Source organism: Saccostrea echinata, unplaced genomic scaffold, assembly GCF_033153115.1.
Source record: "Saccostrea echinata isolate AGI-Se365-2 ecotype Australia unplaced genomic scaffold, CSIRO_AGI_Sech_v1 ptg000009l, whole genome shotgun sequence".
NCBI classification, from domain to species: Eukaryota; Metazoa; Mollusca; class Bivalvia; order Ostreida; family Ostreidae; genus Saccostrea; species Saccostrea echinata.
Window position 1 is genome coordinate 1964354 of NW_026889758.1, and position 27550 is coordinate 1991903.

The 27550-nt window shown below is 33.3% G+C and overlaps 1 protein-coding gene across 8 annotated transcripts; it reads left to right on the plus strand.

Annotated features, from left to right (window-relative positions):
* Positions 1 to 26371, plus strand: LOC133181585 (SPARC-related modular calcium-binding protein 1-like). 8 transcript variants are annotated; one of them, XM_061316111.1, is made up of 13 exons: positions 1 to 1023; positions 8520 to 8691; positions 16329 to 16553; positions 17249 to 17320; positions 18300 to 18398; positions 18647 to 18883; positions 19270 to 19308; positions 21615 to 21722; positions 22470 to 22715; positions 23008 to 23092; positions 24140 to 24224; positions 24498 to 24651; positions 25147 to 26371. In XM_061316111.1, exons 1-13 carry the CDS (start codon positions 886 to 888, stop codon positions 25221 to 25223), a joined length of 1737 nt encoding a protein of 578 aa, XP_061172095.1. In that variant the 5' UTR covers positions 1 to 885; the 3' UTR covers positions 25224 to 26371. The 8 variants fall into 8 exon arrangements, with proteins under 8 accessions (XP_061172095.1, XP_061172093.1, XP_061172098.1 ...); XM_061316109.1 differs by lacking the exon at positions 19270 to 19308 and adding an exon at positions 20457 to 20528 and having other exon boundaries at positions 3 to 1023; positions 22473 to 22715; XM_061316114.1 differs by lacking the exon at positions 19270 to 19308 and adding an exon at positions 20457 to 20528 and having other exon boundaries at positions 3 to 1023; positions 16329 to 16439.
* The last annotated feature ends 1179 nt before the right edge of the window (positions 26372 to 27550 follow it).

A 27550-nucleotide genomic window follows, 5' to 3' on the forward strand; every position in this document is an offset into this window, starting at 1 on the left:
AAGATGAAACGTTATTGGTGAATTACCAGACTAGCAAACTTGATTACACCGTGGCCATTACAATTTGTTTTGATGTATGTTACGTGTGTCAAAGCTATTATCAAATGAATGTCGAGATACGACTAGTCTTATCTACGCTGGAATCTCAGCTGTCAGTGTATAACATGCCTCAAATCATTCCGTATTAAAATATGTTTTAAAAAATCCGTCTTTTACTCTGAAGGGACAAACACTCAAAATTTACAGAAGCGCGCAGACGACCATTGTTTACTTACTGAGAATCACCGGATTTAAAATATTCTAAATGATTCTAACGAATTAATTATCATGATTGAATCGAGATTCGGCGAGGATTAAAATTTCAGCGAGAGTTAAGGGGGTTTAAAGGAGATCCGCGGCACACAGCTAATCAGATTGTGCTCCTTCGTTATACCTCCTAATGATAGCTCACTTAACAATAATATGCAAGTTGTATGTATATATGTAAAAACGTATCGTATATCGTCGTATTTTGAAAATAATTTTCATTGTTGATATTCGCGATTTGATATTGGGGTATTTTTCATCACGTGACCTCTGTTGGCTATTTAAATACTTGGAGAGAGTACACACATGGGGACGATCGGATGAGGAGTTGAGATGTTTGATCACTCATGACATATCGTTTTTTTATTTTTATTTAAATAAAATATTCAGGTGCGCCTGGACCTGCATCGTGTGGTGTTTATAAAAAAAAAATGTAAGGCGTGAGTAAGAAGAATTCCAAACGATGAGAACCTAGGGTTGGATTAAATTCATTTCTGCGCGGATCTGTGATCTAGAATTAGCATGGAGGAAGAACGGACTTTCCAGAGGTACTTCTAAGGATCCAAGTCTAAGCTTTATATGTTTAAGTTTGTGTTAATTCCGTCAAGAATGTACACATTCTTCTGGATTATAACTTGTCTGGTTGTTTTTGTGACTATGACCTCGGAAGGAGGGAATCCCTCACTGTCTCGCTCCGATATTCAAGCCCAAGGAAAGGTAAGAGTTCTGGGTTTATGTGTGCTAATTAACCCCTTCATCGTTAATTATATCTTGACAGAAAACTGTGGCGAGCTTTAGAAATAGTTAAATTTTCTGAATTAAGCAAATACCTTAGATTATTATTGTCTTGAGGGTTTTTTTTTTCGTTGTTTTAGGAAAAGTAGTTTAAAATAACTTCTTTTCTGTCATAAATTCGAGTAGTAAAACGTTATACAGACACTAAATGTGGCATAGCTTTCAATTACTCGTATCTTCCCAAAAACTTATCTTCAGGTTCAATCTGCGATCAAATGAGCCTATGAAAATAAATAAACATATGTAAATGAAATGTAAAGTTGATGGCCTTATGGTTTGGGCGAACCCCCGCGTCGTTATCATGCCCAGTATTTTCTTCATCAGAAAGTTAATAGACTTTTATATACTTTCAAAATTCTTGTGGCTAAGAGTACCAGAAAAAAAATACCACGTTTCACTCATAATTCGAGATAAAAAAAAAATCCTTGATATTATCGAAATCTTCAAAAACACCGATATCAAAAACTACAAAGGAACAAATGTTATTTCCTACATGATGAAACTTAAATCGAATTTTCCAAGTCTTTTGTGTGCTTTCCATTATATATATCTGCTTCTGTTCAATATCAGTGTTCGGAAAATCGGAGATATTTGGTGACTTTTCAAACCGTTTGACAGGTGATAACCCTCATACCGATTAAAATTAACTTACCACAGTAAAACACCAGTTCCCCCATTATAAACATTATCGAGGAAACATGATGCCACCTTAGAAGGCTTTGACAGATTTGGCCAGGTGTGCTGTTGACGAGAGTCGAAAAAGGGTGATTGTCACTGATGCTTTGTTACGGTAAATCATTACTTCTGTTGATAGGAAAATAAGATGATGGGTAAGTAAATGTCTGACAGCCCTGATGTCGTGATCCAGACCGACACTGTATATCGGCTTTCATGGTTTTTGTCAAGACTGGTGTTACTTTGAAGATAGAATGACAAAACTAGTTTTTATTTTGTCAAAAATCTGGCCAACCGTTCACTATCCAGAATATAACCGCCTATTGATTTTTACTAGCGGAACATTAACTTAAAATAGTGTTTTATCAGACTGCTGTGCTTGATTTGTAAAAGGAAGAGATCATTTTGGTCTTATATGTGCATATTCTTCATTTCTTTAATTCATTTAATGTTAATTACTGCATAGTTGATAAACAAGCAAGTGCGTATCCTTAAGCAGACTATTTAACTGGTTAGCTAATCAGCCCACCTGTTATTAAACCTCAACTTGGACAACATTGATTGCAGGCTCCGGCTCCGGGGCCATAAAACTTAGACGAGCACACTTTTGATCTCAATCTCATTTTTCCACTATATATTTCTTTTGTAAAAGTGAGACTGAGATCAAAAGTTAGCTCGTCTAAGTTTTATGACCCCGGGGCCAGATGACATTGTCTAACGTCACGATCACATTACCGATTACGCTGACGTCACTATGGATATGTGATACATAGTTTTGTTTATCATATATTTCAAATCGCAATCCATATAATTTGTACGATAATATTCATTCAATCAAATTCAATTATAATCTGCAATCAAGACGAAGTGTGTGTGCATCGGTCTAAAGAAAATTCCGAATTACTCGGGATAACTCTGTCAGCGAATTACTCGGGATAACTCTGTCAGTATAAGAGTGAATACTGTTCAAAATGAACTTCAACCTAGTCGGTGGTTTTTTCAGTGCCAGTACCAGCACTTCGTCCATTTCTCCGGTTGATACGGCATGTGATACAGATTTTATCAAGTAACATCCTCTATTTTATGCCAGCTGAAAAGTTTTTCCCTGTAGGCGTGAATATGCATTCATCAAATCTTTCTTTGCAATACACCTTCTACAGATTAATCATATCTCTATCGAAAATGATGATATAGCTTCTATTTGATCAATTTTACGGTATATTTCATCATTCCATTTGTTAATAATAATATGCCTTAAACAAATAAAAATAGGCACATATGAAAAGTGACTTTTCAAGTTTGTTAAATTCGCCTCCCGACGATCGGACGGATGTACCTAACCAGACAGGGATTTTTGTTCTCGAGGTGTCTCTGCCTGCACGTAACATTTAAATCGCACTTTAGAGTGCATGGCAATAATTTTGAGGGGCTCAACTAATTCTGTTGTAATGAAAGAGGTGTAAGCAGATGAGATTTGGCGAGTGAGAAAGCGTCAAAATTTGTTCGGGCCATTTATTAAGGCTATTGTATCCTCCGTTCGGGCTGTGATTTGTGATTGGAGAACCGTTAAGCCGGATTTACGGATTAAGCTCTCGTCAAAACTTTTCCAACGTCTACAAGGAGCATTCCTGCGCTACCACTCTTTTGCTGAATCCTGTAGCCGAATTTAAAACAAATTAACAAGTGTTATCCTCATTTATGGGTTGTTTCTGAAATAATTGAAATTCTTCAAGATTTTGCCTTCCTGATTGACATGATAAAGTTGTACCTTTTTCTCCTTGTTCTAAAGCGAATTTCTTTCTTTAAAAAGAACCTCCACATTTTCTTTAAGCGTTTCTATAATGTTTAATATTACTGATGTCACTGACAATGACCTCCGTGACAGGTGAGCTTCGTTGTACCTCTGTATGATAGCTGGGTGTCTGATTTTCCGGGAGATTAACAGCTGTACCGCCTATGTATTAAACGTTAGTCATCCTATCTGGGCAATCCCTTCACAGCATGTTTAACAGAGAACAGCTACCGTAAATCCCAACAAGTCTCTCTCATCTCTGTTAATTCTCTCTTCTTTAATTAATTCTACTCTGTAAAAAAATTGGGAAAAAATTTAAAGCACTTCAATCTAATACTACTTTTGAGTTATTATTTTTTGTGTTAAATTGAATTCTTCAAACGAGAGGGATTACGTATGATTTGAAACACCATTTACCTGAATAAGGGACAATCAATACCTCATCATTAATGTATACAGGAGCTGTTAGAATGAATGGCTTTTAATTGTTCATTTGGACATTCAGATTTGTACATAAATTATGTCAATTCATTCGTGGGAAGTCATCAATAAGAACTAAATATTACATCAATTCTGTTCTCTCTCTTTTTTTACAAATAAAATTAATGAAATCAACATGTTTAGGATTGTTTACAAAAACACATCGTAATTGAAATCCATCTTTACGCATGGAAAACCAAAGAGCGAGTGAAGTTTCGATGTAAGACAGCCTTTTTGTGATGGAATTCTTGCACGACTGATCTGTCTCGTTAAAACCCTTTTATTTTCCGTCCCTCTTAATCGTCCGTAGTCAATTTATTTTTGATTGTTGCCCTGAGTGAGGATGCTGATCCTTTTTGTCCAAGTCAAATCCTGTTACACTGTGGAAGTCCCCAAGTTTTGTTATATCATTTTGAACTGAATTACCTATCATGTTATCTCTAACTTTCATCAGAGAACGGGCCCATCTTTTGAATACAATAACTTCACTCCATCTGCAACGTGAAATGCGATAGCAATTGACTTCCCCCACCCCAAATCAAGTGGCATATCCTGTAAAACTTTACACCTCAATATCTCCCATCTAATAATTGTAATTCGAGTTTATTCGTTCTGTATAAAAATTCGCTGACAAATAGCGTAAAATACAATCATTCATACGTTCATTTAGAAAAGAACTATACAGTGGAATGCAAATGATGCTCGCGGCGTATTGAATGAAGCTGTTACATCGCACAAAAGGTCAAAATATAAACGGTGATTTAAAATGCAAATCAGATAAGAAAAAAATGTAAACGTAGCATACTTGTATACAGTTAGCTGCACAGAAATTAGATCTTAAATAATGCATTATACCGTGTCCAGATTAACATATAAGTTATTACACAGTTGTCAAAAGTAACAAATTTAAATGCAGAAGCATTCAAAAAATGTATGTTAAAGGAGCACATTAATTATGGAGAAGATTCCGCTCGAGAGTCTCAAGGTTTTCATTGAATAAGGGAGAAAACAAGCAGATCTCGCCGCGCGTGCTCTTAAATCGCTCAACAGGAATAAGTCCTGAAATTACTTGTGATGTGATTAATAAAAGAGATCATATCTTGTCAAATGTTGATAATCATTTGACAATCTTTTTAACTTTATTTCATTAAATTGCATAATAAAATGTTTTTTGACATCATTAACACATTTCTTGCGATAAAATTGTTGGTTAGCATTTCTTAATAACCTTCAACTTTCAGATTTACGGAATAAATCATTTACATATCCGTCGTCAGTTTCTTACTTGGGCAACTCATCACCATTTATCTTCTTACATCATCTCATTTAGCGCCATGTGATGTTACATGTATCAGATGACACCCGAAGTGCCACAAATGTCCGAACAATGGATATGCACTGTAATACTGCATACCTAAACTTCCGAGAGACCTGACTTCATATGATTGTTTTAATTAACGCATCGTGATCCAATGGCAATAAGGCTGAAAGAAATTCCAGTTTGTGTATGGGTAGGACAGCTCGTTACGTAATCTGAACGCCGCTATTTCTTCCATTTTGTAGCACTGTGTAGTTAGGGTGAAATGTCGTCTTCGGATGTAAGTGACATAGCTTTGCAACCATGCAGGTGTATAAATTATCTACCTCCTTTGAGAGGAGAGTGCTCCCTGATATAGTCTGGTAATACCCGTAATACGCAGCCTCGGAAACCGTTACCAATGGTTTATGTTACCGTCCTAACCAATTGCCAGTATTTATTTTTTACTTCTTTTCTTGATAAACCACTTGAATTTTTATTCAACAGTAGAAAAAGAAAAAGGTTTCTCGAGTGCCTGTTTATAAATTCCTAATTAAATACGATTGTTCTTCCTGCGAGCCGGATGACCTCACCGTTATATCAAGAATGTATTAGATTCAGTATAAACTTGAGTAGGTGCTGCCTACTCTTTCGATGGCAGTTTTCTTAAAGTACTCCTAATCTTTGCTTGTTCCGCATCTGTGACCTCTGAATGGGCAATTTGTTATCTTTTTCTTAAATATAAATGTCACCTGCAGTTTGACGAAGGAGGACATTTTCTGCTTCATCAAGATCGTGGCGTGTTGTTCTTTTTTTCCCTTTCATTACTTATATCTTTAAGGCTTTCTATCTTCTGCAAAACATACTGCAGCTACCAATGTGCATTTTCATGGTTCACCGAAATATTTCCGGTTCATTAACTCCATATTAATCATTATGATAACTTGGAATTACTAAGTTCTCAGTTAATCATAAGCCATACCTCACCTTACGCTTCACCTTGTGAACAAATAATTTAATGATTTATACCAAATTTCCTCCTAGTTGGAATATCAAAGTAAAAACTGTCATTCTAAGAATCATGAAAAACAGTTCACTGTACTTTTCGTAAGAAATAAAGTGCATGATCTATTCTGATATGGTGAGCATTATTGAATATATCCTGAAAAAATAACTATTTTCAAAATTTTGAATGGTATTTTTCCAGTCTAACCCTGTGTGTTCTACTAGAAACTAGTAATTAATTAACATCTCATAATATGCCATGTCTGAGCCTGTGTGCTATGTCAGGCATGTGATAAGTTGTAAGTCGGGTGATTTATTAGTTTGTATCTTTTCTATTACAATGCTTGTTGTGATGAATTACGGCATTATGCGTGGCGAGCAATCCCTGCTTTGGAGACCGTCCAGCATTGCTGTGAATCCACTTTATGATACCCTAGTTATCTCCCTTAGTTATCTCTCGCGATTCCACGTTTTCTGTCATCTGACGAGATGCTGTTCGTGACTTGTTACGAGATGCTATCTTCCGTTTGATGTTCTCATTCAAGTTTCATTATCTCTTTCACCTAATCCTCTGGAGCAGCTTTTTGCGTTCTACCGATTTTTGGCATGTGCTGCTGGTTTTTTAGCGTATAAACCGAAACTTTTACAATAGATTAAGAATTAATATCAAAGAAAAAAAGAGGCTGTCATTTTATGAGATTTTTGATATGATAATTTGTGTCTTTCGGTAGTTTCATGGTTATGAGATCGATCACTGTTCGTTATCATCACCGTTTTCATTATGATGATCCCGCCTAAGATCTAGTGTTAATCCAAACAAATATGACTGCTGGCGATCTGCACTAACGGCTGTCGTGAGTTCAGTCAGCGACAGCAGATTAAGGATTTGGCCAGGTGCGTGCCTGGCTTTCTGTGGGCATTGGAGGAACATTGTTAGCCAGTAGTTCGTGCCTAGACAATGCGATATAAAGCCTGGCTCTAAGATTACGACTTGTCGTTTTAAGTGGGTTTTAAGTCTTTTGCAGGTGTTGACATCTGTGAAGTGCCTGAAGTAGCTACCGAGTTCTAGATTCCAAAGACATAAATAATTGTTAATCACAAATAACGAAGACCCCTTGTTTACTTGATACTAAGAAAATCCGTTTGTAATCCAGTGCTCCGGACTGGATTCCACGTGCAGCGAGATCAAATACCTCCCATTATGTTTTTATGCGCAATAGTTATCCATATCATATTAAAAAAACAAATGAAACAAACCCGTTAAATGTAAAATAAAACAGAGCAGTTTAATAAAATTCTGCTAAGAATTGCTAAGTATTATCTCATTGCTCACCCAATTTAATTAAAATATCCGAGATCCACCAACTTCAAAACATAATTCGATTTCAACATTGAAATGAGAGTCTATTTTATTGCTAATTACGTAAGGATTTTTGATTTGCACTTGTTGAAGTGAAAAAAATAATGTTTAAATTCTGCAGTGCCAATGTAAAAATAAATAATTTTTTGGGGTCTGAGATTTCTTTGTAAATGGTTGTGATGTTTTTCAAAATGATTGATCAGGCATGCATAAGTATTCAAAACAATGCTCCATACTTGAGTTCCTCCTATTACATATGAAATACCAGGAAACCCTATAAAATGCCATATTTTTGTACTTGTACTCCACTGACACATTGAAGGGAGGCCACCCAAAAGCTGTCCAAGTATCCTTCATTGTCTTTTGAGATCGACATTGACTGCAAAATGCAGTATTGAATTTTCATAAATATTTCTATTTTAGAAACTTTGTATGCATAGTAGGTTATTTATGTCGAATAATATCATTTAAATTCTTCAAGAGAATTAAGATGGATTCCATTTGTTTCTTTGGGTGACATTAAAGCTTTGAAAGGCAAAACAGCAACAATATATGCTCTTCAATGTATCATTTCCAAGACTTGTTTTAGTTAAACTTGGTCTATCGATGTTGAAAGTCCTGAATAAAAAAAAAAGTGTTTTTAATTAACGAAAATTTCTCTTAAGGTACATTTCCGTCAAAGGAAATGGAAAACTCTTCAGTTCAGCTGTAGACCTATTTGAAAGATTTTTTCACAAATTAATTTATTTAAGTAAGAATACATGTATTGTAATTAAACACTTCTCACAAAATTTATATATTTTTTCTAGAATATGTTTCGGGCCTTAAGTAATTCCAGTTGTAAAATTGACTGTTCTCGGAAGAAGAACAGACCTGTCTGTGGATCTGATGGGGTGACCTACAAACACCGGTGTGAACTCAAGCGTGCCAAAAGATGTGACAAAAAGAAGATCAAGGTCAAGCGGAAAGGACCCTGTTCACGTGAGTAAGCATCACATTCTGATTGGTGGATTTTTCTGCTCATCTTCTGTTGAAAATCTGTTTGAGCCAATGGAATACATCTAAGTGCTAGAGCATATGTTTTTTAATAGTGGAAAAAATGTAAGAAAAACTAGCTTACATAGCTTTACCATTTTAACTATGTCCATTTCAAAATCGTGTTAAAGTTTCTTCAAAGAATGACAGTTTGTTTGACAGTACTTATAGAACCCCAAGCCTTGTCTGAGTAAGATGAAAGATACGTTCACCTTACAGACCCTTAAAACCTCCTCAGAATGAACCATCGAGACACTGCAATGTTTGCCTTATAAGCATTGGAACTAATCCCGATGTTTAGAAATATTGTCACATACTTTTCACCATCAAATGTTGGCTATTATCCTTACACGAAATTAATCAAGGGTAGATAATCCAGGCCTGACAATTACATCGCGGGCGGTGGGTGGATTCCAGCTGACAAATCCAGACTAAAACAAAACAAGCTCAGGCCTACGTCATCCCGGCCCTTTATCTAACTCAGTGATTAACGGGCACATGTAGAGCACCTGCTGGGATTCCATAAATTATCTTTTAAGTCAAAAATTTAAAATCATGCTTGTCCGAAGTAATTGAATTTAAAGGAAGTATCGATCATTGGCGCATGTACATTTATTCATGTATAAAATATTTCATGTAATTTATGTACAGAAGCTGACGATGAATATCTTGAATTATACTTAAATCGTATGGACTTATGTAAGATTTAGAATTCAAAGTGTTCTGTTCCGTGACTTAAACATCAAACATTGCATTTTTTTAAATAGGTGGAAAGGAATTTCCATACATTGTTGTTCAGGTTTTCAAGAAGTTCAGAATATTAATTTGATTAATTGATAGAGTTGCTTAATTCCGGTAAACTTTTTGTGTTCTAAGCCAATCTTTATGCAGTGCAACTTTTATTTTGGCTTACCTCCCTTGTCTTAGAATTTGGCAGAGGTTACCAGCGTGTTGAATGAAAAAAAGCCAAATTATATTTCAGCTATCGTTTACAATTTTGAATAGCTTATATCGCAATAATCTACAATAATTTATCTTAAATTTGATCCGAGGACCTGAATGGGTGTCTAAAGGAACACGCATCGAATGTAAAAGGAGCGTGTCCATCTTATTGTTCTACAGACACCTTAAACAGTACTCACGCACAGAATATAGAAATCAGGCAATACGTCAACCCAGATCTCTCTGTGTTAAACTAACTGCGAATTTGTAACTGAGAAATTTGTAAATTCTAAACTTTCAGTGATCTGTCGTTGGTAATGAGGATGAATGTCAGTGTTTATAGTTATTAACAATGTAAACAACTCAAAACTTTAGCTATCTGGCGTAGATGGATTGCTGGCATACCAATAAAAATTACACTATACAAAATTCAGTAATAGTTCTTAAGAGTTTAAGTTCGAATTTTTGTTGCTCAATCTTTGTATTTCAAGTGATAAGGTAGAATTGTTAGGCTAACGTTTATGGAGTTGCACTTGAGATTATCAAAGTTTTAATTATAAGTAGCATTGAAAAAGCGACGAAGAGAATTCTCTGTACCATTAAAGTATGGATTGGCAAAAGAGATCTTTCAATCTATCCATAATGCGGATTTAAGATTGAAATACCGAGTTTGACGAATTTTTAATAGTAAAAAAAGACCAGAAAAATGATTAGAATCAATTGTATGTTAAATTGTTTCACCCTAAATTAAGATTTATCATAATAGATCCTGCCTCTGAGATGTTAAGACATTTTTGTTACGATTAAGTAGTTAAACATGTACTTAGACACGTTATTTTAGAGGACGACTTCTTGTATCACAGGGAGATATTTACCTGTACGCTAACTCCAGACACAGGTGCCGGAACATCTGGTCCCCCGTCTCACCTGTACCTATACAGCCGTGACAATCACAGGTTTGTCCACAGACTCGTGTTTTCCGATTGTAAACTATTGCTTTCATTAAACTTGATCATAGACATAACAAAGTATATACGCGTCGTTGTAAGGAAACTCTTTGACTTTATCTGACAATAGACAAGTCTCTACAGAATTAGTCATTTTATCATCTTGTTTCGAGATCTTTTCATTTACACCTTTCCGTATCAAGATTCTACATGTTCTTATTCTTTGATTATTTCAACATCGCTTTTGACCGCCGTACAGTTCTCCTTGCGTTGGATATTTTAGGTATCATAATTGCACCGTGTCTGTACGTCTGTCTGTCATAGTTTATTGTTTTAATGAATCATACCTTACTAGGTATTGCTCAGTATGAGAGATTTCGTAGAATACTGGGAGCTCGTGAATCTGAAATTGAGCTTTGAATTGCTTTTCAATAATGTTAATAAATACTGTATCTTTGCATTCATGAGAGGTATCGCATATATAATGCTCCTTGCAGGACTTTTGCTTTAATGATTATTTAGCAAAAGAAATCTAACTTCAAATTAAATCTGATAATAGAATAATTTAGGTTATCTTGCGGTGCACAATTTGACAGAAGTTATCTTTAAACTTGAATATTTTTAAGGAAATGCCAGTGAGAGTTACCCTTCTTATTAGAGGGCCAGTGAACCTTAAAAATTATAAAGGTATTGATTTATTGTTTTAAACTTGACTTTAATGTACCCTCCACATCCAAAAAAATTTCATCATGCATTCTTTGATTGCCAAAATATTTAGCAGGTGTGTTGGTTGTATACAAACCATTTAAAAAATAACTTGAACTTAATTCCAAATTTACTTTAGCATAAGTGTTTTGAACACTAAAAAATAACAGCTAGACGTAGATTTGTCATTTTTCATGTTAATGCACCTTTCAAAAAGGTATTGGGGTTTTGGACTCAATGACCTTGGAACATTTAGCTTACCTATAAAATAAATTCCACCATCTTTCTGGTTTAAAATGTGTTCAAATTGTCCAGAGGCCTTTTGTATTCATTGAACATATATAGCCTGGTGACCTTAATCTTTGACCATGCATGTGTTTGGATTTTTTTTTTTTAATGAAGAGGTAATATTTTCTTTGTACTTTCACAGCAAAAAAAATCGATATTTGATATGAAGTGTATTGATTATTCAGATATTACGAAGCATTTTGTGACCTTGGTCTTTCTTTCAAGTCAAGGGAAGAAACAAATTTTTAAAAATAAACTTTGACATCTCCAATTCTCCCTGAAAGATTTTCAGTTCTGCATGAAAGATAAAATCAAGTCTGAAATAAACATATCCTAAATCTTCCTGTTACAGTTAACACATAAAGTTTTCATGTCTATTTTGACTGTGTTCCTATTGTCTCTCTACATTCTACATTTTACTAAATAAATAAATAATTATGATGAATGCATTCAAAAATCAAAATTAGTGATCTCATACTTGTAAATTTACAACAAAATATTTTTATGATTGACAGTACATGTACCTCGATAATTTCTGTAATGACTTCATTATTAAAGGAAGATTGATAATAAAGGATATACATGCACTTATTACATTCTATAGTCACGAAATTCAATTATCATCATTGTTGATAAAAAGGAATTTCAATATTGAAATGAGTAACACATATCAAATAATTTCCATTTAAAGTGTCTCTGCATTAATTCCTCAACATTTTTTCCGGAAAGTTAAACATTTAATGTGAGCTTGTGTTCGTCTCCTTCAGACGAAATTGATAAGTTACATGACTGTCTGGAAAAAGTGATTCTTATATCGTTCTTGGAATCAATTCTAGAAGGCGTGCATGAATGTGTTGAAATCAAAAGTATCTAATTTGCACCTTGTCTTTGGCTGTTGTCAATATGTGTCATGTTAATTGTCCCAAAGTCTGAAGATTGGCACTGTCATTTGGGAAATCCTGTAGGCGATGAATCTTTTTTTCCCGCCAGTTCCATTCAGTGCAGTTTTAATAACTTCTGTTGTCCTGTCATTATTGTACTATAAGCGTTCTAAAACTAACAAATTCTATGCATTTCACTTTTATTTGGATTTTTTTTAATCATTACTTTGACTATTTTCATTAAAGTTGATTATTTATTCAAAAATTTACAATAAATAAATGTAATTTGCTTTTATAATTCTTAAAATTATGATTAATCCCGGAGGTGAGATGCAATAAAGCTGTCTTTTGAAAAAGAATTAAAGAGTAAATTTTGAGACTATTTGCAATTTTCATGTTTTGTCTAAAAACACCAAGTTAAAACTGAAGAGATTGTTTTGACAATGTACTTCTACGTCTGTCATTTGCAAAGTACATCTGCACGCTAGAAATAAAGTGGAGAAAAAATAGTAGTCTCAAACTTCAGAGTTGCTCTTGCTGCATTAATACCCCCCCCCCCCCTTTATTTATTTATTGACGTTTTTGTTCTACAGAAATATAATCAGCAGCATTCGAAGAGAAAAAGGTAGAGAAAGTGCAAATATTGTCTTCTTTGTCTTTTTAATTTAAAGGTTTATAATCGATATGGTATTTTTGTGTTGAACAAAGAGCACGTATTACAACCTCCACTTGATGCTTACGTCATAATTCCAGATAGCGAGATTGACACTCTGACCGTATTTCAAAAATATGAAATGTCATCGTTTGCTTTAATGTTGAGCATGGTGATATAGAATTGGAAGCCAAATTATGCGAGGTATGTCTCAATGCGGGAGGAAAAATTTGTCGGAAACTTTGTAGAAGGTAGTTGTGTCGCGGGTTAATGCGTTCTACTCTAGCATATTTACAGATATACAAATCCTCGGCATCCCTGTCTTCGTATTTCAATTTCAGGGCAGTATATACTTCACAAAATTTCACCTTTTGGTATTGTGAAATATATATTATTTCAGACGACTGAACTTGATTTTTAAGAGTAAAACCTTCCTGATCAGTTTTCTAATATTCACAAATCGCTTTGAAGTTGAAAGGTGTCAATCAACTTTATCAAATGATAATATTTAGTAACTTAGATTTTACGAGAATGTACGATTAATGTCATATTCTCTAAGATTTTTTCTGCATTTTCTCTTTAACATTATAAAATAATAGAAACTGTAAGATTTTATATATTGATTTTAACGTATTTTAGAACTTATTGACACAGGTGGGCATCTGGTCACTTTTACACCTGAGAAACGCCCACAAAGCAGGTGTGCACCACTAATACACTGTAGATGTATACAAAAACATATAAGTATAAAGCAATCCTCCATGTTTTTCTCTCTGGTAAAGAATGCATTAAAAGAAGAAAATTAAGATTTATAATTTAAGTTCTCTGAGTCAATATCGCAATTGACCACGACTTCACTTGTCAAAGCACTTGCGCAAACACTCGCTTAGCCCCTCTAAATATTATCCTTTTATCCGAGTACTTGAGGTTAGGGGGTGATATGTAACAAGCGATAAACGGGAGCAGAGAACACACCTGGCCACTTCAGGTGTGTCGAGGAGAAACAGGTATATTGTAAAGGTGACATAGAGAGGGTCGGCGAACAAATCCCTCCTCGTCACGAGTGCACCTCTAGTATGTTGTACAGTTGTATCATAAATCGCCGATTAAGTCGGGCTAGAATTTAGAAAGGAATACGTATACACAGTATAATACTCGTGTTAGTCCCCTATTTACTTTCCTTAATTAAGAGTGTCAATAAAAATTGAAAAAAAAATCTTATTTTAATACGAGTGATGTGTTCGGAATAACAACGAATTATGATTTTGATTTTCACTTTGTTGTCGAAATTAATAGGAATATTATGCAGAACATTGAAAATTTACCGATCGCACCCCATGGCACAATTAGAAAGTTAATGAAAATTTCTAAGTTATTTATAATATAAGTGCATACAATGAAGTGCGAAACGGGACAAACAAATACAGGACAAAACTAATTTTAATGTAAATCGTTAAGATTATTACTAATTATTCAACAAATACATTTAGCTTTAGAGAGAATTTAGGGAAGCTCAGCGTGATCAATGTGTTTTCCTCGTTTCTTCGGAGAAATTCTTTCCTTTAAAGCACACTGACACCTATCTGCTACAGAAGATGGTAATTATATCGACAAACATTATTCTATAAATTAAGTTCCCATTCAATCTGGCATGTCAAAATGTTCCAAATTTATGCAAAGCATGTCAAAGATTTCAAGTGAAAGGAGAGGCGGAATTTCGCTAAACCTGTCAAAACTCTTTAGGAAGACTGGAATCGCCCGGCGTTCGATATACGGAGACTATTATTGGATGACCTCGAACTTCGGAATATGTCATTTATTCATGAAATGTGAGAAAAGTTTCTTTTTTTGTTTTTGAAAATGTGGAATAAAAGTTCATCGCGTTGAAAAATTCTTTCACACTGCTTCGTGAGACTTGGTAAAGAGAGATGGATACTACTGCCTTAAAGACTTGACTTTGTGATCTTGGATTATGTATTACACTGAATTTCTTAGGCTCATTGTCGCCTTAACTGTCCTCTGGCCCTCTGCGGTAGAAGCTGCTAAGCGTGCACCAAAACGCGGTACTGTACTTACTTGCTTTTTCATTTTCTTTTTTCATGGTGCCTTTATTTTACTATATAAATTCAATTTAATTTTGCTGGAACAAATATTAGTTTTTTTTTTCCTAATTCTGAATTGTGTTCATTTTTTAAATTATTGTTATAAAATGAGGAAAAACAATTAAGGAAATTATATATTTTTCAGCCATTTATATGATCTATGATACTGATAATATAACGAATAAGTAGAAAAAGATAAGGGGATGAAGTGAAATAAAGATAAAATGTTGAAAAATATTTTTATCGTATTTGCTTTTTTAAAAGTTTTTTCTTTCTTTTCTCTCTCCAATTCTGTGTGTTTTCTTGCATCGTTTAAAGTCTTCGAGGCGAAAGTTTACCGAATATAATTACATTCGGGGGAAAATATTTTGTCTGTTATTCAAATCTTATTAATCAAAATGTACGTTAATTATGTAATATTTATTAATTTATCTGTATATTAACCTAGTCGTCTTTGATTATATACGTAATCTAAGGGATCCTGAAATCATTAGTGTACAAGTTATAATGTTAGAAGTCTTTTTGTTCATTGATTCAGTAGAATTTATTTCTGTTAATTAAGTATTTATCAACAACAGTAGATAATTTCAAGGTCAAACATATTTAGAAAAAAGGAGAAAAAGAAATGCTTTAGAAATATTTTAACATTTAGTGATAAATTACTTATCATTGATTATTTCAGAAAAAAAGTTATAGAATTTTTAAAGTTTTAGAGATTTTAGCTACAGATTCCATCACATAGTGACTTTGATATATGCTAAGTGCGAGGGTTGCATTCAATAATTGCTTATATTTTGAAGAAATATAATTATATTGAAAAACAACTTAACTATTAGTACATCAAAATAAGTTCTGTGGCAACAAGGACATCCTCTTTAATTTGGTAATCTGATTAAAAAAAAACAACTTTATTTTTTCTTGAAACATTATAGATTCATTGTACAAATTTTCACTTCCCATACTTTTTGCCGGTGGCAAAATATTTTCTATTAAAACAATGTCGCTGAACAAAGCATCACAAGACTTTCCTTAAATGATATCTTATTGGAAATGTCTATTTTTCCAGCCTCAGAAGCCGATAGAACAAGCAGTAACTGCGTCCGAGAGAGGAACGAGGCGCTAGAAATCGCCAGACGGCCGACGTTCGGGGTCTACATCCCAGAATGCAAGGATGACGGTACGTACGCGGAGCGACAATGCCATGTAACAAGTGGTTTTTGTTGGTGTGTGACCCCTGACGGAAAACCAATCGAGGGGACCCCGGTGCACGGGAGAGACCCGGCCTGTAGAGGTATTAACTGACTACATCCGGTTCCTGTGCCGCTTCCTGTGGACCTTCTGCCATTGTTGTCATTGACAACACACAGAGCTTTGTTGACATAACAACAGTCCAAATATATGTTTTCGTGATTACTCAAAATGCATTCCTAGATACATACCTTTTCAATCGTTTCAATTAGTATAATTTGGTATAAATCACGAAAATAGATGTATATTTTCTAACAGCATGACCATTTTGTCATCTTGCATGATATGTTTACACAAATATTTATTTAAGCAGATAAGAGATGCTGTGTTAATATTCTAACTCGTTGCTTCTGTCTTTTCCCCTCGTTTTTTTCTTTCTTTTTTTTCTTTTCTTTTTCTTTTTTTTTTTTTTTTTGTTGGAAGATCTTTTATAATTTTACACAAGGAAGAACCAACAGAGAACTGGTTAAACTAAACTGCATGGTTTAGAATTTATAGACTTCTTATGTCATTAAATGTCTTATGATTATTTTAATACCTTATTTGGGGGATGGGGGTGGAGTTGCTAGGTAAATCTTACCTTGACTTTAATTGGAATTTTTCTAGCATCAGCTGTATATAAATTTAGTGCTCATTGCAATTAGAAATACAATAGACCAATGATGTTAAAAATAGATTAAAACTAATGTATACGTATGTGTTATTGGTGTGCTGAAACATGCGCCCTCATTTTGACAGGGAAGAAACTGGGCAAAAAACGTAGACAGCCCCGGAGGGAGAGAGGTAAAAAAAAGAAAAAGAGGCGGAAGAGTAAGTAAATCCGGAATACTAACATGAGCTAACACTTGCTTTTAATAGAGGACCATGTTGATTTGCTGTTCCGTAATCACACCAACTAGATCACAAAATATAAAAACGCTTTTTTCAGAGTTTTTTTTTTTTTAATTATAAAATGATAAATTTTGAACAATCCACTTTTTAATGTGTTTTCTTGAATAATGAATCCTCGCTTTTGAATCGAGTTTCTGGTCTTGCGAAGCTTTATTTTCAAGATATCTTGTTGTATAAATACCTTATAAAGTTTCAATCATAAGTTATTACAAGTTACGAGGTTCTCGCCTTTTGCTGTCGATTTCATAGTTAAAACCTTTGTTTTAAGCAAACCTTATAAATTCTAAGACAGATAATATTGACAATAGAAAAATGAGGAATAGCGTCAATAAATTCCATGTGAAATTTTCTTCATACTTGTTGCCTCTTAATTTTCAGGGAGAAATCATTGATCATGGTGCTCTATTAATACTTAGGCGTGAAGAGGGTAATTAATATCAAACCAAAAGTATATTAATCGTGCTTCAACGCTCCAGAAAGCCACACGTTTACGCTAATACTTACCATTCTTTTTACACTCTTAAAATTCCTGTCTTATAAAACAAAACATCCCTGTTAATTTATTTGTTATAAATAGTGAACTCAGTGACGGAGTTTTTACACAATTATCATTACAAACCAATTCAGATTCCTTTCTTGCGCAAATTGCATTTCCTCGATCTCCAGCAGTATGAATGAACGAAAAGAACATTCTTGGTTATAACTTGATTTGAAATTTCTGCCCCGGTAATTGACCTTCATAATATGTTTCTAATTATGAATTGTAAGATTTTATTTTTATTCTCAAATATTTTAAGAGAGTGGATATATTTATATCCACCAATCCAGCAAGCGTATTGTTGGAGAAGCATTGCTCTCTGGTTATAACAACTGAGATCTTGCTGTTTCTATTACGCAGGTTGTAAGACGGCTGACAAACAGAAATTTAACCAGAATATTGTAAAGGTGTTCACTGATGAATATAAAAGGGCAGTAACTGTGTCTGCGGCCGGTTCATGTGAGTTCTACTTCCAGCAAACAAGATTCTCCAACAATGAATATAAAAATCCAAATAAAGGGCATTATTTCATACAAATGTTTGCTGATTATTTTCATGATATATGTTTTTTAAGTTTTTGAGAAAATACATATTCAGCTTCGAATGACTATGTGAAACAATAATAATTCGTAGTAAGTTGAATTTAAAACAAATCATAAATGTAACTGTAAAGTTACTGAATGTCATGTAGATAAATAATATTTCAGTGGACACAGATAAAACATTAGCACAGAAAGTGATTGAGTGGAAATTCGATCAACTTGATAAAAATAAAGACAATATATTGAAACGCAAAGAAACTAGGACTATTAAAAGAATGGTGCGGAAGTTAATACAACCGAAGGCATGCGCACGCAGATTCCTTGAGTACTGCGATTCCGATCGGAATCGAGTGATCGTGCGGAAGGAATGGTCTTTCTGTCTCACGACTAACGCTAACAGCAGTGAGTAGTCATTTATTTTGGATGAATGAAGAAATTTAAAATTAAAAAGAAAAAGTTTGCATTTCATATATTTCTAGTATTCATGAGCAAGAGATTATGATTAATTTTTCGAATGTTTTTTGTGAATAACTTTATAAACTTACAGTAAATATTAGATTTAAACATAATAAATATATTGTGAATTTATTTATTTTTTGAAAGTTTAAAAATGATTACCTTGATTTTGTTAGCTGTTAGATTAATTTCACTGTTTAGTCCAACAGCTGATGAAATCAAACATTGCCTCGTTTCGGTGATGACGTCACATAACAATACTGCTTACTAATAAGACTTCTATTACTAAGTCTTGAGTGTATATGAAGAATTCACTTCCTTTTCTTGTGTAGGGATTCATAAGGGCCCGCCAATCATTATTCAGCCTACGTGTAAGTTTAGATGTTGTGAAAAACGATGTTTATAAATTTATTTTTTTCATTTGCATTACTTCGTGAATGGTTTTGACAAGGGGCACGCTCTAATCTATTTTTCATATTCTTAGCATGTTGATGTTGTTTGTAATGCATTCGATTTTAGTTATTTTGGCATGATTAGGACTGTTGAAAGTTTGTTAGATAGTTATTTAAAGACGTGCTTCAATATTTTGACGATGAGATGTAGAAATACTTCAAATATTTTGACGACGAAATAACAAATATTTTGATGACGAAAGTGTGACGAATCTGCTGACGATGACATTGTGATGAATCTACTGACGTCATTCCGAAACGAGGGCAGAAAAGGACGATTTCATGAAGATCGCATTTTGAATTGAATAAAAACCCAATAATGAAGATAAACTTTGTAAAGAGTATTTTTTTTACTCGTTCTTCTCCATCATGTTTCACTGTTAACTTCAATAAGATAAAAGATATTTCATTGTAACGAGTCTTCATTTCACGTCCTATTCACCTGTGTTCTACTTTTACATTTGACGATTGCAATGTGTACTGTTGATAAATTTATGTGATGAAGTGATGTTTTCCTTTTAATGTTGGCCATTTGAGGAAGAACAGACACTTGATCTACTAAATTGCAGACTGTGCCATATTTATTTGCAATATTCAAATGTTGACCTTTCTGTTCTTTTCTTGCTTGTAAATCTGGCCAGGGTTCCAAGTTGGACGACCCTCTATAATTGAAAGACTTTTGTAATATTTTAAATGATTTACATATTTTGGTTAAATTTTTCAGACCTTCTCTGCATATGATGATCCATTCCTATCTAACCTTAATATAAAGACTAGTCTTCTTACTCGTGTATAGTGCACACAGTCCCAAACGCCACGCTATCTTCCTGAAATTCCGAGTTTGATCAATGTTGGGCATCATCATTAGAAACGATTTCGGTAAATAACAAAAGAAATTTCCTAGAAGATGAGATTTGATAAAAGGGAGGGTGGTAGAAGAGTGATAGATGAACGAGATCAGACTCGGTTTTCTTTACTTTTCTTCACTTACTAACAAATTAACGACCTTCGGGCTGAGATACAGTTAGTTATCATTAGAACAATTAGGTTTACCCCGTTTTATGTAGTTTCTCGTCGAATTTTCTTCTCCCTGACGACAGACCAAACCTTGAAGACTCCAGACAAAGAAGAACCAGATGGTATATTTTCTTTATTTTCAATAAAATTATCCATATTTAAAAGCTATCCTTAATTAATAACTTTTATTTCTTTACTCTACTTGGATGATTATCAGCACTTTCAATGTAATATATCTTGCGTTTTTTGGCATTTGCGCATGCTTTGGATTGCATGATATCATAGTTTACTTAGCATGATCTGTGTGATATACTCAGTCAATACTCCTGTACGAAATCTCACTTGTTTGTCCTCTCTAAGCAATATTTTGAAATGTATGATTACAATTTTTGCCAATGATCTCTGTTTCTATGAAACCTCTCTCTCTCTCTCTCTCTCTCTCTCTCTCTCTCTGCTTTTATAAGATTCATTTTCAGAAAATTCAGTTCTGTACATGTATCCACGTTTCTTTTTTTCATTAATGAAATAAAATAACGATTAATTACATATTAATTACTTGTATTAATTACTGTACCTTGTGTGACCCTATACTTTGTAACTTTTTACACTGTCAACGAATATAAAACGATCTGAAAAATTATTAATTTATTATTTATTTTAGAAAATATAATGCCAAACAGTAATAAACACTAATGAAACAGAAAAATGATTCTTCTGGAGGTTAAAGGGTAACTATTGAAATTCTGACTTAAAATCGAAATAAATCGGATTTTTGGTATATTAAGACTTATGTTGTCTGGATAAATTTCTGTTGGAAACTGTGCATAAATAGTTATCGTCTTGTCAAAAATTTATTTAACACGTTTAAACGACTCGAATCCAAATATGTATTACTTACAATGCCACTTGAAATGAGTTAAAAGTTAAACTTTATCGCTTTGAAATAAATATGTCATTTTATTCTCTGAAATTTGGACGATGTATCTTAAATTTAGAGTCTTTTGTCAATTATTTAAAAACTACCAGCAATAGCATGATTATGAATGAAATAGCCTTGCCAAACCAACTGAAACCCACATTCTAAAGCCTTATTTGATGCATTATGGATATTAGTAAGCCGGTCTGTATCTGGAGTGATAGTGTGTGTATATTCGTTGACAGTACTACAGTAGATCTGAATAAATCTCTTGATTTCTTTACAAACACAGCCTCAACAAAGGTCCGGCAGCCCATCATAGGCGAGGCCGGAAGTTCCCTGACTGGCCTCAATCCGCAACAACCCATCTTTGTCACCGATTCTAGACCAGACACGGAAGGTAGATAGCCGCCATTTCAGTCCATATATAGTGTCCAGTTCAAAAAAGTCAAAGTATTCAGAGATAAATGAGAGTTGATGTATAACTTTTTCATCGATTTAGGTCATATTTCTTTTTCAACAATAACATTTTTGATAATTGACAATTTTTAAGCTTTAAGGGCGTTTTTTCCTATTCTGAGACTATCCCATGCACGTTTTTTTTTATCTCATTTTCTGATTCTATATGATTCGACCTATCTTCTTTACAGCACTTGCTGATCTTTTTTCATAAAATTAAAAAAAAAATGTAGTTACTAATTATAGGTTTATTCAATTTCATACATGAGTTGTTTGCATTGTAATACAATTGTAGTTATGAAGGCATTATTAGTAATCATTTATTTCAATTTTAAAGAATTCCATGCATTAACCATAATTGCAGTCGCTAGTGAGGGAAAATGGTAAAACAAAATTATTCATTAACTGTTTTGTCACATCGTTCCATCACTGCTTCGACACCCGCTGGTGGTGGCATCTAAAACCACGCGCTGTCACGTGACCTGTTCCAGATATTTTGGCTTACCGCAATAGCTTTTCAGAGCGAGGGGATGGTGTCACATGCTTCATCTTGACAAAACCCAAAGAAAAAAATCTAGCTTTTGCTTCTATAATCTTTCACAATTAATTGTTTAATACTTCTGCAAAATTTATGTAATATAGATCCAATAATACAGTGTCACCTTTAACTTTGTATTTTCTTGTACAGTAGGCCTGATACGAAAGAGTTGTTCTGAGGAACGAGCTTTCTCCCTCAGTCAACGGTCTGCGGATCCAGAAGGGGGGATCTACATACCACAATGTTCTACTGACGGCAAATATAACATTGTCCAATGTCATAAATATTGCTGGTGTGTTGATCGAGAAACAGGGATGCCGCTTAAAGGAATAAAAGCTAAATTGGCCTCCAAAGGGCCTCCTCAGTGCAATATTACAACAGAGCGTGAAATGCCTGGTAAGCATCAAAATGTTATGCACTTATAGTCTTAATACTTTTCTTCAGGTAATAACGTAAGTCATTTTCATGTGTAATTATTCGGTCGAGTTTAGATTTTTTGCTGGATTACATTGCAGAAGCAGCTTTTTTTATACATCTGATGAAAATTAACGTACTTTTTTCTCTATCAAAGCAGCTTCAACATAATCTTTTTTCCTATATAATTTTATATATTGCATAATTAAAAAAAATTCAAGGCGAATGTAGACTTTTTCTCTATTAACAAGGCTATTTTCTATGATATTTCAAGGTTGTCCATTCGTCAAGAAAGCAAGGTTTTTAACCAGTTTACTGAATATGTTTGTGTCAGAAATGAAGAACGATTCTACGGCTAGGTAAAATTTCATTTTAAAATCATAATTTTTATGATCATATTAAAACCTACGCACATGATTATGCAAAGGAGAAAAATGTCCATCTGTGATTTGATTATGTAATATAAGGAGGGAGACATTGTACTGCGGGGAGAATTTAGTATAATGAAATACATTTCCGATATCTCATCAACTCGTTAATATAATCTCTAGCAGTTTGACGTATATCTTTAATATTTCAGTTCTCAATTCAAATTGAAAGGATGAAAGGTGCAAGAAAAGACGTTGCACATAAAAATTCTGTTTTTCCCTTTATTTGTGTCAAACTACGGCTATAAATTCATGACAGTATTCAATGCTCTTATTTTATGTTTGAAATGTAGCATTAAATTTCCAAACGTTTGTGTAATTGTTTCACCTGCCTTTGAATTATCAATAAACTTTGAGGGCCTACAGGTGTAGTAAGAAAACTTAGCGCAGGTGTGTTGCTCATAAACTCCACGTGTTCCAAAATAATGGGACGGGTATCAGCTATTTAAGCTAGAATCACGGGGGACTGAGCGCAGTTTATGTCGACATGTTCATTATGATAGTCTTACCGTCAGAATAAATTAAGAAATTAAAGAAGAGAGCACCTTACGTGATTTAAGGGAATCATTAAGCCCTGACCTAATAATAACGGTATTGATCCTGGGGGATCACCGTAGGTAATTGACAACTTCCAGGGCAGTCAATCTCTCAGTGGTGACATCTTCTGTTTGTTAATAGGATACGATTGATGTTTGTGACCTCCTTATCAAATGTTCTTCAGTTTGACCCAATATGACCCCATCTTATCCCCGATTGGGTAGTCACAGCTGGGCACTGTTTATAGAATGTGAAACATTTTCTCTTTACCACAAATAAGCAGATGTTTTGCTCAACTTTTGCCATAATTGTTTAATATGTGTGTTAGGTCTTGCTTTCATGTCTGGCATGCATGTATCACTTCTTACTTCAAATGATTATATTAAAAGGAATTTTATTAAAAACATACTCTGTACTTAACTTTCAATCTATTTTCTTTAGCTCAAGTCACACGAACAATAACGAGTCTGATTACGAGAGGGCTGCGAGATGGAAGTTCAGGAGTCTTGATAAAAATAAAAACATGGTAACAATCTCATGGTAGAATTAAAAAATAATGAAATAGTACTCAACTGACGCACATGCCTTTTCTGGAAACGTAAACGAAACATTTTGGAAAAGTAAGCTGCAACAAAATAGATGGAATAATTTGAAAAATGAAATACATAAATGTTAAAAAAAAATGATAAAAAATAAAATTTAAATATGCATTTTGGAAATGCATCTGGTTCTTACTTTCCATGGAAATTAACTATTAATTAATACTTTATACAAGTATGCTCTCTCTGGTCTTTTTCAGAACTTGGACAGGAGAGAAGTGAAAAAATTCCGCAAACTTATACCAAAACAAAAAGACACTAGAAAGTGTAGCAGAAATTTTCTTAGATATTGTGACGAAAATACTAATAAGAAAATAACTTTAGAAGAATGGTTAAGCTGTACAAATTTGAGCGGTAAGATTCTTTTTTACCTATTTGAATTTGAAAGAATGAATTGATTTATTAACTGAAACAAGCGATCCATCACTAACCATGAAACCATCAAAAACTAAGTAAATAAACAATGATTTATCATTATTTGAATGTAAGCAACACATATTACAAAACAGCATAAAATTGTGCGGTTTGATGCAAGGAGTTTTATTGATAAGCCCTTGAAATATTTGTAGAAAAACAAGTACAATATATTTAACATTTTCTTGAGTATCAATCAAACATGCGTGAATCTCCTTAATAAAAATAACCAAAAGGAAGTGTATGTTCCGTAGACGGTTATGTAGGCATAATTTATTTTCATAAAAAGTTAAAGTAATAAAAGTTCGTATCTAACAATAACAAAAAATGCATATATAGTCCTTGGCTATGCTGCAGATTTCTATCTCCAAAAAAATGTTTAAAATGCCTACAGTGCTTGATTCAAACCTTTGATTCCTTTCGTATGTTTTGCAGACTATGGCTTAATCGTTTCAGAGAGCCCACAAAGAAAAGGTAAAAATCCTCTAAGAGAATACTTAAAGCCAAGTTAACATTGAAATGTCACCCAATCAAATAAAAAAACATTCTGAAGAGTGAAGTACTTCAGTGACGTCACTGCTTCAGTGGAAGCGTGAATGCCCGGATTGAGACAACATATTCCTCGCAATGTTACGTCATTGTTGACTATGTAAATCATGTGATCTCAGAAAGCCAACAAAATTTGTGACAACCTGTGACGTCACCACAATAGTTGATGTTTGCAGCAATGTCCAACTTAGTCCCAAGCAGAAGTATTAGATAGTAAATTATCAACTAAATTATCAACTCCAATCAATGTGTATGATTTGGTGATAATTTGTGTTCCTTGTTCTATCCATTTCAACATAAATGATGTATACAATGTATTTATTACATACTAGTGGCATTGTTTTGATTGTGGGTCTGGTTTTTGAAATATACTGGACAATTCGTAAAAGTAACATAGCGGGAAGTTCATTGCCGTTTGTACTGTACACAAATAAAATTCGAGTATATTTAGGACTTCAAGAATGAACATTTTTTAGTAGATTTTAAATTAATGTTCAAAACACAGACTATCCCGATAATTTACAGGCATTTTTAAATAATATGTACAAGTAACAATGCAAACAACTTTAAAATTATTGAAAAGCAATGCCACTGGATTATGAACTGTATAATATAGTTCACAGAAATGGTTTTCTGAAATGTTTTTTTGTAAAAACTTTAAATTTAAATTACACAAAGAAATATTTATGAAAATTTCTCAGTAGACTTCAAATCATGTTCACTTACTTAATGATCTTTTTTTACAGTTTGCCAATCATTAGACAAATTATTTAATGTGTAAGAGAAAATTGTTCACTTGTTTATTTATTAGAGTATATCTTTTGACAATTAAGATTCCATTAATATTCATCAATCAAAACCTTGCATTGTTTCTATAGTTTTTAGTGACACAAATATCGAATTTGGTCAGAATACTTAAAGTGTAGGATATAGGAAGCATTGTGTTATTTGTTTGTCCATGAACATTGAATTGTTACATTATTTGTAAATTTTAAGCTGTATCTCTTGAAGATAAACATTTTGTCATATGTACATGCATGTTTCTGAATGGGATTCAGAGTTGTTGTGTCATAAAATGTTCTTTAATTTAATTAAAAAATATTGACCAAGACTTTTTTGTTATTCATGGAGAAGGAAGAAGCATACTTTTTTCTGGAGATCGTCAAACGAAACGTGACGATGTATCCTATTCTAAAGCACCTGCAAGCTTCAAATAGAACACATATTTCATATCTTTAGAAAGAGTTTCAAAATAACGAAATAACGATATATTTAGTTTTTATTAAGGGAAGTCCATGCGGTTCTTGGTTTATTTTTGTATACTTTTAAAATAAATGACAACAGTTTTGCATAATTTCATGAAAAAATGCATTTCCTGTAAAATAAGATCACTGTGAAGTATTTCTTACTCTCTTTTCTTCTGGATCATTTTCTTTGTATCAGGTATATTTATTTTCGTAATAAATAAAAATGCTAGACTCTAATCAATTTTTGTGGCATGTATTGCATATCTGACGATGCTTCTCCCTAAAAATAGTTCAAATATAATAAATATGTGGTACACATATACCTAGTTTGGGAATTTGTCGCAATGAGGAAAATTGTTTTCATAATCAGTATGGAGAGGGAAATAACACTACATCATCAACACTGAGGTAAGTTGTACATATTAAGAGATATTTACTTGTTCATTATAAATCTTGAATATACTTTTTATATTGAGTTCAAAAAAAAAAAAACGAAAGAAAAAATTAAACCCCGGTAAAATAAGAGTACAAGTGTCGCCAGGTACGCCACTGATCACTGTATTTGTATTAAAAGTTGAAGACTGTGCAGAAATTAAGGACAGATGATACAAACTTTCGTCAACAATCATGAAAAAAGTAAAATGTTTATATAAGTAAAATGAAAAAGTTTAACCCCATAGATTTTTATTTTCAATTCAAAATTTCACAATACTGTCCTTTAAAGTGATAAAAAGTTGTACAGATTTATAAGGATGATTTCAGACAGGTAGAAGTTTGAACATCATAGAAAGTTACAATTTCTTAAATACTTTTGAAATTTGATTTACGACCAAAATAGCTCCAAAATGTATATACAAATCCAGGCATGCAGTTTTTGTTGTTTGCACCATCTTTCCTTAAGTGGGGAATTTCAAATTCAAGGTGATATAGGATAAAGAAGTTTACTTGTTAAAGTGAATGATTTGATTATAAGTTATATAACTATTGATTATAAATGACTTTTCACAAATTTATAATTATATTATTACAATTTCCTCTTGTCA

Bases quoted from the DNA above. Each gene is read 5' to 3' on its own strand.
- LOC133181585 (XM_061316108.1), top strand. From the start codon at position 886: ATGTTTAAGTTTGTGTTAATTCCGTCAAGAATGTACACATTCTTCTGG. The intron at 18,884-20,456 runs GTGAGTAGTCAT...CGTTTTATGTAG, and splicing joins CACGACTAACGCTAACAGCA to TTTCTCGTCGAATTTTCTTC. The intron at 23,093-24,139 runs GTAAAATTTCAT...TATTTTCTTTAG, and splicing joins AAGAACGATTCTACGGCTAG to CTCAAGTCACACGAACAATA.